The sequence below is a fragment of the Pieris brassicae genome, chromosome 5 (assembly GCF_905147105.1).
Source record: "Pieris brassicae chromosome 5, ilPieBrab1.1, whole genome shotgun sequence".
Lineage (NCBI taxonomy): Eukaryota > Metazoa > Arthropoda > Insecta > Lepidoptera > Pieridae > Pieris > Pieris brassicae.
In genome coordinates this window covers 11,274,225-11,286,825 of record NC_059669.1, presented here as the reverse complement: position 1 = coordinate 11,286,825, position 12,601 = coordinate 11,274,225, and the positions used below count along the sequence as shown (strand labels likewise).

General features: G+C 33.4%; 2 protein-coding genes across 4 annotated transcripts in view; both read left to right on the top strand.

The window, feature by feature from the left end:
- Window positions 1-10,179, top strand: part of LOC123710416 — a 29,376-nt gene extending 19,197 nt beyond the window's left edge. For both annotated transcript variants that reach the window (XM_045662282.1, XM_045662284.1), the window contains exons 14-19: window positions 1,861-2,041; window positions 5,146-5,528; window positions 6,117-6,283; window positions 6,850-6,959; window positions 7,691-7,817; window positions 8,380-10,179. In XM_045662282.1, coding sequence (XP_045518238.1) covers window positions 1,861-2,041; window positions 5,146-5,528; window positions 6,117-6,283; window positions 6,850-6,959; window positions 7,691-7,817; window positions 8,380-8,667 — 1,256 coding nt within the window. In that variant the 3' untranslated portion in view covers window positions 8,668-10,179. The remainder of the gene's footprint in view (window positions 1-1,860; window positions 2,042-5,145; window positions 5,529-6,116; window positions 6,284-6,849; window positions 6,960-7,690; window positions 7,818-8,379) is intronic.
- A 1,026-nt stretch (window positions 10,180-11,205) lies between these two features.
- Window positions 11,206-12,601, top strand: part of LOC123710325 — a 32,467-nt gene continuing 31,071 nt past the window's right edge. For both annotated transcript variants that reach the window (XM_045662148.1, XM_045662147.1), the window contains exon 1: window positions 11,206-11,433. The gene's annotated coding sequence lies outside the window, so the exon portion shown is untranslated. The remainder of the gene's footprint in view (window positions 11,434-12,601) is intronic.

The window sequence follows — 12,601 nt, the reverse complement described above, 5'->3', positions numbered from 1 at the left end:
GGAGACTTATCATTTTAAGTGGTGTTCATTTACGTATATCGACGTAGTGAACTGAACTTTCTATAAAACATTTATGGATTTTTTCTCCCACTCTGGAGTATGAGATATTGGTGTAGTAGTAGTAGCAAGCTTAGAGGGAACATCGAAACTTATTTTTTTAACATAGAATATATACGAGTACAGCCTTAAAGTAATTTTTGGATTATTCAATGTAACAGCGTGCAAACTTCCTCCACTGCTTAAAATCTGGCCAACTAGTAAGTGTTACGATCAATATCTATAGTTTTGCAATTCTTTTTTTTGGATTATCTGAACGAGCTTGGGTTTGAGCCATCAGGCAGTTCAATACACTATTTTTATTAATATTTTATATGTTTATCCTATTATGGTTTTATGTTATGAAAACATCAACTATAATGTAAGCACTAAATAGATGAAAATTGACATATGAAGATGAGCTTTCAGAATACTTAAGTGGTTTCAATGTAAATGCAAATTAGATAGCTCTAAATGTAGTGTTAGTGAAGGTTCATGTTATAACTAATAGTTTTATTTGACAATCGTTAAAGACTTCATAGTACAAACATAGTCCCGTTCCAAACAACGTTCATTTAGACGCATGCTAGAGTTTCACCTTTTCGTTGTTGACATCCACAAGTGCACGATTTGGATTTTTTTAAAATGTAATAGCAGGTAAACGGGCAGGAGGCTCACCTGATGTGAAGCGATACCGCCGCCCATGGACACTCACATTGCCAGAAGGCTCGCGTGCGTTGCCGGCCTTTCAAGAATTGGTACGCTCTTTTCTTGAAGGACCCTAAGTCGAATTGGTTCGGAAATACTTCGGTGGGCAGCTGGTTCCACATAGTGGTGGTGCGCGGCAAAAACTGCCTTAGAAAACGCTCAGTTGTGGAACGACGGACGTCGAGGTGATACGGATGGTATTTTGTATTTTGCCTTTACGTCCGAAAATGAAACTCAGCTGCGGGTATAAGACCGAACAACTCTTCTGAACACTCCCCATGGTAAATGCGGTAGAAGATGCAGAGAAACCCAACATCTCTACGCAACGCCAAGGGATCAAGCATCACGGAAAGTGATTGGTCGTCGACGATTCGAACCGCTCTTCGTTGAATACGGTCAAGTGGAAGGAGCTGGTACTGGGGAGCTCCCGCCCAGAGGCGAGAACAGTATTCCATGTGGGGCCGAATTTGCGCTTTATATAGTTGCAAGCGGTGGCCCGGAGTGAAGTACCGTCTCGCCTTGCTGAGCACACCAAGCTTTTTGGAGGCTAATTTAGCCTTCCCTTCCAAATGACTGCGAAACTGGACGCTATTCGATATGTCAACGCCAAATATTCCGATGTTAGCTGAGGATTTAAGGAGAGTGCCTTCAAAGAGGGGAGTAGCGACAAAGGGAGATTTTTTAGCGGAAAACGCGCAGACTTGTGTCTTCTTGGGGTTAAATTGGACTAGATTTAGTCTACCCCAGTCCGAGACTCCACGTAAAAGAGTTTCGACTTCGATTTGGATCGTCGTTTCTTTTAAAATCAGGAAGGAGGAACCTCTTGCCCCATTCTATGGACAGTCTATTATGACTTCATTTAAGTGGCGATTAAATATCCTGGTCAGTTGTGCTCTCGAAGAGGCCAAATCTCACTTAGCATCAGGTGGGGTTGTGGCAAAAAGTCTGGCAAAGAGTTCTATATAAAAAACAAATAATGGCTATAAAGCTTTTTGCATTTGTCAAAATCACTGTAAATTTATTTTTAATATACAATAATCTAGCGAAGGTATCCTCGCTCCAGAGAGATTTATTCATCTATTACCATTTAAAAAAAGAAATTGATATTCGTTTCAGATTTCCGGTTAATATTTCCAACCGGCGATGGTCTAGCGGTATCATATCCTCTTAAGCTATCTTCTAGAAGAGACCAAGCCAGAACTTTGACGCTGAATAGACGGAATAAGGCTGAAGCTAAACTGAAATTAGCAAAACGATGTGTTGTTAACGCATTTAATGATGTCCTTGTTGGGAAACGGTAAGTGGACTTTTATAATATCAAATATGTAATAAATATAGAAACTCGAGGCAGAATGGAAAGCTACACTGTAAAGCGAAGCTTTTTTATTAAGTTTCTGTCACGAACTACCACTATGTAGATCCAGCTGTCCACTGAAGTATTTCTGAAACTATTCGACTTAGGGTCCTCAAGAAAAGAGTGTACCAATTCTTAGCCCTCTGGAATTGAATATAGTAGCTTATTAGGGGGAGGATTTGTAACATTTACTTATATTTATTACAGTTTATGTCCTGCTACAATCTTGTCTTGAAGTTTGGAAAAAATGTCTTTTTTTAGAGAACTACTTTCACAAATTCTAAAACGATGTATGTTAAACTATAGTAGAATTATACAGCGGGTTGTCCCAAAAAGTCCCCACAAAAAATCTTATTCAGATTAACTTTTCTCTCATTTAATTTGAATTTCTTGTACTAACAATTTTCCACATCACAGTCGACCATCAGGGAATAAGTAAAACGAGAAATTCCATTCGGCCATTGCCAGTTTTAATTTGCTTCCAAAATCCGGTCAAGGCTTTCAGACAAGCTGTGTTTATTTAAACTCGCTACATGTTTAAAAGACATTTAATTACATGTATAAGTACTAAAACTATAATTTTCATTTCATTTCATTTATTTTCAACAAAACACACACACAGAAACACATAAAATAACAATAATCAATAAGAAAAAGAAAAAAATAATAATAATAGAGAGATAACAATTTTTTTTAGAGAAAGGTTTAATTATGTAATGCGTGTGTGCTGTGGTTGTAATTGGCCCTAACTCAGCATTTTCAAAATAAACCACAAATCATTTCTCTGAAAATATAAAAATATTCTTTTATTTATCACGACTTTACAATATTTAAACAATTGTTGTTTAACGACGACAATTATTCTTACAACTCATATAAAAATACAAAGAAACAACATTTGAAGTTCACTAATATCGCCTCCTCACTATATCCTTTAATTTATCTCTCCACAAGGTATTTTAACACCAAAAAAATGCTCAAAATAATCTGAACGTCATCCAGCATTCCATCGGGCGTCACCCCGATGTGTCGCCGAACTTATAAAATCGCGAAATAAGTTCGGTGTCGGTTTTAGTATGGAGATGTTTAAATAAAACTCTGGTTTGAGGCTGGGTAACAACTGACTTTAATGGTTAAAATATGAGCTTATATCTAACACAAAATTAATTAATTACCGCTAACAAAGACAAACTTGGCTCATCTAAGAGTTCATAAATCTAAATGACACTTATACAACAAAAATTAAAGGGCTCATATTGGCTTCAAGTGTGCGATGATTGTTTATATTTGTTTACGCTTCTAATTTTTAACTTTAATATTACTTAAGTAATGCTATAAAAAACTCCCTTCGCCGCTACTCTATTCTTGAAGACACTCGCACTAAAGCACAGCTAGCGTCACAATTCTGGGCGTTGACATATCCAATGACGTTCAGTTTCGCGGTTATTTGCAACTCTATAAAGCGCAAATTTGGCCCCACATCGAGTACTTTTATCAACTCAATATATATATGTACACACACATTAATTTTAACTTATTTATTACGGTTTCTAAAGTAAGTAATTAAAATCGTTTATTTGCAAAGAAAATTGTACATTCATATTGATTAATTATAAACTGCACAATCACCGCCATATTAAAATAGGCATGCAAATGTCATATTAATTATTATAATGTCATAATAATAAGAACAGTTAAGTTATTAATAATTGTTGTCAAACTTAAGGTCTAAATACTTGGCCGCGCTATAAAGGCACCTTGCCTTTAAACATTTAATCACCATCCCCTTGAAAGCAATACACGGCAGTGATCTAAATTTTGATAGCCATATCTGTAGTTTGATAGCCATGGCGAAACAATTTTTTAAATACATCGTGCTACGTGCTGACACCCACAGCTGAGTTGGATCCGTCATCTTTGGCAATCTTTAAATGTTTTGAATAATTTTGGATACTATTATACAAGTGCTTCTAGAATGTATGAACTTGGTACCGTCTTAATACCGTGTTCATAGAAAATCGTTTACAGCTAGTTATTTTTTCACATCCCCCAAGTTCTCTCTCCGACAATATCATTATTGATTTCTGTTAGAAAGCGCAGAAATAATAATGGTAAAAAGCTTCCATAGAAGAATCAAAAATCTCTTTCTATCGGTTTTTCCAAATTCGTTACGTACGTACATAAATACAAGTTATAATTACTTGTTGTTACTTCTATATCACTATTGGGAAATATAGTAGGTATTATTAGTACTTCACGCATATTATGGATAAAAGAACAAAACACATACGATAATGTGTATATTGACAATTCACGGCACAAAAAGAAATCAACTTTAGACGTATAAATAGAAATCTTTCAAACCAAACGTAATAATCGTTATCAAAGGGAGCTAAGTGAGAAATATCGGAGGAATCCTTTTAGTGTGAATGGAACGTGATGGAGCCTTTCCCAATGGTTACTGTATTTTATTAGAATTCGGGGCAGACTGAAAGTTACGGTACAAGTTTATCGTTGACCTTGCACAGATTTTCGGTTCATTTCTAAACTAAACGTAACATAAATCTAGATTTCCTATGTTAACATATGTACGTAGCTCACGTATTATCTCGTATATTTTTAAAATGGCTACCTTAAAATAATTTTCCAAATTATTACTTGTAATCTATCACAATTATTATCATTACGATACTAATAAGAGTTTTTAAACTTGGCATTTATATAAGCCCCCATCTCCAATTAGTTGAATTAAGTTCAACCGCTCTTCGCTATTAATATAATGTTTAGTAGTTAGATGATGCTTTTCTTCATACTCCAATGAAAAGAGTTAGTTTTAAAAAGTGTGGCTGGTTTCCTCACTATGTTTCCCATCACTATTCGAGCAAATTTTACATGCAGACATAGACAAAGAAGTGTGTTGGTACACTGCCGGGGTTCGAACCTAACGAGTAACTCGAACCTCAGGGGTGAGAGTGCCACGCTCAAGCCACTAAGCTAAACTACTTTTTGAGGTTTCATTTAGACACATAAAGAACTTTTTTTTACAGATTTAACAATAAACAGAACCACCATGGTAGTACCGACGAAATTTTAATTTGCGCGAAAAACGGTAGCTTTTGGAGAACTACCAAACCAGATATTATTCCATCAGCGTCGAGGACTTTGGAGGTACCAAAAGTCAGGCGTAGACGTCCAGCCACTATGTATGGGTTTCCAGAAATATCTATCACCAACCAAGCGGATACAAAGACGATGCGACGAAAATACCATACATTGAAGAGCTTGGTATACTCAGACCAGGTAGACGTTAAGGAGATGCGGAGAAGACCGAGATCTGCCGGGTCTTCTATGAAAAATAAGGAGCCATTGAGTAGACCAAGTCTTTTGGAGACTCTTGATTTTATTAATAGCGTAAAGGATGCACTTTGCGGTAAGCATCGGGGATGCTACATATGATACAAAGTATTTTTTTTCTATAGTGAATAGGTATTCTAATTGAATATTTTTTTATTTATAGTCTTAATTGTGTTAATTAAATTTAATATAGTAGAGAATTTCGCAGATCTCTGCTCAAAATTGGTCTCTTGAATGAAAATATCATTTAAAAATTTTACCTCTGTTTTTAACATTTTTTTTCTATGCCCATTAACATAGTATAACATTTTTCACAAATTATGTATGTTTTTGTGTATAAATAAATGTAGTTTTCTTTAGATTATAATAATTAGCGTAGGCAGGGTTTTTAATGAATTAGACTAGTTAAAAACTAGTAACTTTGTCAAGGGGTATCAGAGATGTATATCCCAGTCACGTGTATGTCTGTCTGTGACACTTGACTACTAAAGTCTTTTCATTATTTCTTTTAATAAAATCCAATTTTAGTTAGTCAAGGTAAGAGATAGTTTAAATTACATGAATTCAAAATAGCCCATATTGCCCATAATTTAAAAGAAAGATATATAGATTCGAACGTATATGAAAACGTGTATTTAGTTATAAAAGTAGTGATGGTTTGTAGAAGAGTCAGGCGTCTCTGATGTAGAAGATAGCGGCTGGAGCGTAGAAGATGAATGGGTTCTCACTCAAGTCACTCCACTAAACATAATAACAACAAGCGAAACGGGAAAATTACATCTTTTGCTGTCTGACATTATACTTTGTGCTTTACGAAGAGGATGTTTTACGGTGAGTAACATTCGCGTAACACACTGTACACATATTTACGTACATACGTACGTATTCACAATGATCAGTCCCGCACGTTCTTGAGTGTCGCGTTTAATCTCGTTCCAAGTTCAGACTTCTACATGCATCTAATTAGTCGACTTTTATGGCCGAGCGAAATTAGCTGTCTGGTGCTGAACATGATGCTTTTAACCCAGAGACCATTAAAATCAGTGTGCACCAATACATTATCCTTTTCATGTGTGAAACTACACCTTACACTACAAAACAAATTTAGATCATAGTGTTTTATAGAATTATTGCTAAAATGCCAGAATGTGCTAAAAAGTTCAATGAAACATTTTGCTAAAACGGGAAAATTATTTCCCATGGAGGGCTTCCCTCAATTTCCTTAAACGTGCTATTTTCATCTCAGGAACTAGGCTCTCTAATTGAAATATTTTTCTTCTTCTAATATTTTATTTAATTAATTGAAGACGGTTATAGGCACAGCTAGTGTCGAATAAAACAGATCCCGAAATCTGTTGCCATGGTTAAAAGTCAAATAAAGGGTTGTCTTTGAACAGATGTTGCAAGAGCTGTGTTTGTTTCTTGGTGAGTCAAGCGAAGGAGCGTTATTCTCGCTCCATCGACTCTCGCGAGCTGCTCGAGCCAGGAGTAGCGAGCGTGTTAATAGGTAAGGAATGTCTTAAGCCAAATCATTTAATACATTTTTGATATTACACACATAAAATAACGTAATTTAAAATGTAAATAAAAGGCCATATTGTTAAAAACCATGTCCGATGCTAGTATGTTTGTGTTTTAATCTCTGTATTCCTTGGTTATGTATGTAATTTTTATATACATATTTAATGTATTATATTTAGGTAATTTATAAAACTGATAATAAACACAATGTAATCACCTCGATGGCTGTTCTATTTATAACTAGGAGGCCCCGCCAACTTTTCGCCTTAATACGATTTTTTACATATTTACTTTTTGGTAGCTACATACCAACATATGGAAAATTTTGATGTGTTACCCTATAGACACACATAATTTTTTAATGTTTTTGAAATTTTTCACAGAGTTCAACTTAAACAGTTTATCTATCACAATTGACGCACGCGATGTCCTTTGTTATACATTCTTACCACCCTGAAGTGAAGAACAAAACAACAATCTCTTATTTTTCGACAATGAGTGCAAACCAAAATCCTTCAACTGAACTTTCTAACACGACGAACTGTCAAATTATAATTTTTGGATGCTATGTGGGTTTTACAAAAAACTACTCGAATTGGTCCAGCAGTCTTCAAGTTTAGCGACATATTTTGCCATTCATTGTCATTTATATAAATAATATATTTATTTGTAATACCTATATAGCTTTCATGTAGAATCACATATGTTTAATTTTAGTACCTGGAAGCTGCCCGAAGCACAGTTGCCCATAATAACACAGCAGTACAAAGTACGATCACCAGATTATTTCTCTGGAGATGAAACACAACCACCCCCTATACCTAAGCGATCTACATCTAACGAAGTAAGTTTAAGTAAAATATAAAAACAAATTTTACTGAGGTGATATAATTCTTTTGTATTACTCAGAAATATTTAATCTTTATTTATTTATGCCACTGAAGTTTTGTTTTCTTAATATTATATTAATTATCCGCGGATTAGCGTTTTATTGGCGTATTTAATATTTTTTTTATGAAAACATTCCACTCGTAGCAATTACGTGCACTTTTATTATACAATCTGCGCATTTTTCTTCTTTTCATTGTTCTAATATCAGACTAAAATGTAATATCATGTACCGTAAATATTAAAGGGTCTCGTCATATATTTGTTTCATAAATCATGTTCCTAATAGATAATTAGTCTTGAAACACGTGGTCGGTTTTAGGTCTAAAGTATGTCTGTTTTCTCACCAAGAAAGTATTCTAGTATGTTGTGTGGGTGTGTTTGTGATGTGTGTGTTATATCTTTGGACACAGCCAGTCTTGAAACACACCTACAACCTCTGGGTTTTAGTTGCGTACATAAAACTAGGGGCTTTAGACTGAGATATATGAAAATAAAAAAAAATATCCTTTTTACAGATAATCAAACAGTACGACTGTTCACCTAGAATGGAAATGAAACCATCCACGGGCATAATTAATCCAATATATGACATAAAAATACCAAAAGATAAATTTGTGAAACGAACAAAATCGTTAAGTAGGACCCCCAGCACCAAGAGTGATAATTTTACTTTACGGAAAAACAAAACAAATGATGTACACAATGCTATAGAGGGGATCGAAATGAAAAAACATTTCCTACAACGATATAATAGCAACGGGACTATTGGTTCATATAGAATTAGAAGAAACAATATTGAATAGGTGTTTACAATATTGCTTACACGTAAATACTGATTGCCTAACCTTGACTAAATAACTAAAGAAAATTTGTTAAACCTTTGCCCAAGATAACATGTTCCGTAGATTTTTCTTGTTTCTTGCATGTATATAGTAGAGTCGTTCTCCTCAATATCGATTCTCCTGCGAACGCTTAACGTTGGTGTAACACATTTTCTTTTATATAAGAAGCTAACAAGGTTCTATAATGAACAAAAACTAACTAGATTTAGTGCATAGTGTGAGGATTTTTGATAAATAAATAAAAATATTTTATTTTATTTTATTATTACTTCATGGGTTTCGCGATTTTTGTAATTTATTTATATATAAATGCGAATTTATTTCAAGCGCTTTTTAGGATTTTCTCGCTGACTCCGATTGCTTAATAAATTCACGTCTATATTATTTGTTCGCTTTTAAAGAAGTCATTGCTAAGTGCCTATCTCGAACCTAATCCGCTGTTTTACTGGTATTTTTTTGGGAACAAACAGTTTGTGGTATGTAATGTGGTAAACTTTAATAAAAAAAATCCTATCTTATATTTATGAAAAATCTTATAAAATGAAATTATGAAAATAAGTTTAGCAGTTTAAACACGAATACAGACACTTGCGCATTATTAGTTGAGATTTGCGACTGTATTGTTAAGCAATTTGCCAATACGAGGCAAGGTTACCGGCGCGCGGCGTCACATTGTAACGTACAGTTGAATTTCTTGGTAAGCGGTTAAATAATGGTTATTGATGATATATTACTGTGTACACTGTCTACCTACGTATGGTTACTTTTCTTCATACATTACGTTTGTTCCTCTTATTTGTAAACACTAAACAAAGACGAACAATTAATAATATTAAAATTCTTCTTAAATTGCTTTAAAAAATTGTCGATGTCTCTTTTCTAAGTATTAAGAATAATAAATTAAAAAAACAGTGACTTTTAGTCTTCGATTTCTGTACTTCTTCCACTGATGGGTTTTGTTTGGCAACTGGGTCTAATCATACAGGTTTACTCACAAATGTCTTTCGTATGAATCAGTGCGAATGAGCCCTTAAAATGTTATCGATGCACAGCCGCGATTCGGTGACCTCAAGGTTGAGAGTCATTTAACCACTAAGCTAACAGAGGATAGCTAAGTTTAAGATCATCTTCTTATATGATACATTAAAGTATACTTAGAAACTTGTATTCGCTCAATCATGTATAGGTGAAAACTTTGTAAGTAACTTTAGGAATTAATTTAGTTGGATCGTGTTGATGGATCAACTCTCTATGTTACTGTTTTTTAAAGAAAAAAAATTACAGCACGGCTTGGATTGAAAACCATTATTTTATAATTGTGTTTTTTTGAGTGTGTGTCCAGAAATGTCAGTAAAATTAATTTGTATGTATAATATATTCAATGGTCACCATAATGGCGACTGTCTTTGGTACATGTCAAATTATTTTTAAGAAATATAAAAAAAAATATTGGTCATGTATTGAATTTAATTCCAAGTTAATTCCGTTGTAAAAATAAAATACGTAGCATATTTCAGAGACTTTTATTTTTCTCTTACCATTGAATCTCTATTAGTGAAAGCGAAAATATTATAACATTGCCATATGGGTACTATATCGTAAGGATATACATATTCACACTTCGGAATCGATGCAGAAGCAGCTTTCGCCAGATAGCGCATGAATGGACTGGCTCGTATTATTATTTAAGTGGTATTCGAGATTTTAAACTTAAACATATTATGATTGTTCCATTGAGTACATTCTAGATGTAAAAATATGATATAACTGTTGAGTAAACGAGTTTGGATCGATTGACTACCGTATTTTCTTATTTATTAAGATAAATTTCACTCAGCTCTTGCCTATGCTATTGACACCGGGTAAAGGAAAAATCTTTTCAATAAATTTCTATGCAAATGTAAATCCTGAAAATCTTTAGAAGATATTATGAAATTTTACTTATCTAAGGTAATAATTTATAATGAAAGGGTAAGAAACTATTGCATTATTTTAATCCAAATCATTGTTTCTTTAAATGAATGCCAAACAAATTTATTACCCTATTTTGCCCACAAAATTTGTACACTATTCGTCTTTTAAAATTCGAACGTGCTTAGACAACAAATTGAGATTATCTGCACTATTCGACTATACTCTTCCCTTTTCCTCACGGACGTATAAAATGTATTTCTCTCTTTCTCAAATTTCCTTTACGCGCCTGCGCGCTACTGTTTTTCCCAAAAGATCAGTCGAAGCTGCGTAGGTACTTTTTGAAACCAATTCGCATCACCACAGATTCAAAATATTTGGATTTAGAGCTCGTATGTTGTTCTATAAATAGAGTTTTAGTATATTGCTAGCACCTTCCATTCACTAAATCAGAGGTGACAAGTGAATAAACATTTTTATTAAGCCAACCGACGATAGTTATCTAATTTAGAATAATAGTTACGCAAGAGGGGAGGATCACTCTACGAAGCTCCGAGTTACAGACGTCCGAGAGTCAGCCTCCGGAGCCCACGGTATAGCCCGGTTTTGTCACGTTCTTGTGAGAATATAATATTACCTTTAATCGTAAAATTCAAATATTTATTAAAAATGTTTTATTTATTAGCTTGTGTTAATTCTTTTTTTAAATATTTGTTATTTTCAAACAATATCGGTATTTCGATCCGTGAGTGATTTGAATAATCCGTGGTTAGAACAATCTTTATGGAGGATTTTTCGATAATTAATATATCCAAGGTAAATCTTTTTTTAGTGTTTAATTACTTATTATCATTAGTAATATTATGTTTAATGTGTGTTTTAAAAATATTTATTACATTTCACATTAGGGATTTTTTTACTTGTTATTCACTAATATAAATATACTTTATATTAGTAATTTATATAAATGATATGTTAAACTAAAATTTGTTTATATTTATAAAAAAAAAAATTGAAAAACAGGAATAAAATACAAATTCCATTTTTATTGCTGTAGGTAGACATAAATATATATAGGTGTAGTTACATATATACACATATAAACGCTACTATACAGACATATTTCAGAATATATTTTATTTATAATTGAATTACTTAGAAATTATAATTTAATAACTATTATCGCTACAAAACTCAAAACTCTTAATTACTTAATTCAATAAGTCTTGACCAAAATATAATTTTGGTGGTCTGCAATACTTTAGAAGGGCAAACAACAAATATAAATATTGTTCCTTGATACATTTTTAATGCTTTTATCACCTCGGTGTACGTTCTTCAAGTGCTGAACGTTAGCTTTTGTCACGTACCACCATTATGTGGAAGCTTTCCACCGGAGTATTTCCCAATTTTAAATCCAATTTTGTGCCAATTCCTAAAAGACCGGCAAAATAATGTAATAATGGTAATTTTAACGTAACTCTTCCAGTCTTTAAAAAAAAAGTTAAACCTCAATTTTTTAATTATTTATCACAATTAACGTGGGAATTAAAAAAAATATTATTTAGGTGTTTGAGGATTCTTAGACCGCATCTTTCACCACAAAGTCGAAATGGACTATACTATTTATCAATTACTTTTTTACCTAATGACTATTTACTACCTGCCTAACCATAATATTATGTACTTATGTGTAAGGTACTTAGTAAATATTTATTCATAACTTTGTGGTAACAAAGAACTGAATCAACCTAATAGAATCCCGTAGCAGTCACGCTACGAAATCTCTACGAACCGTAGCTGTAGCATTAATAATTCAATGTCTTCCCTACCCAATGATTTTCCTCTTGGGTGATTTACCTTTAATAACAACGGAGCATGGACTGGATTGATAATTATTTTATGCAAATGTCTGTTCCAACGGTTTCTCGAAGTTGGATTTAATAAATATGCGATGTCTAAACAACAGATAAGATGATAGGCG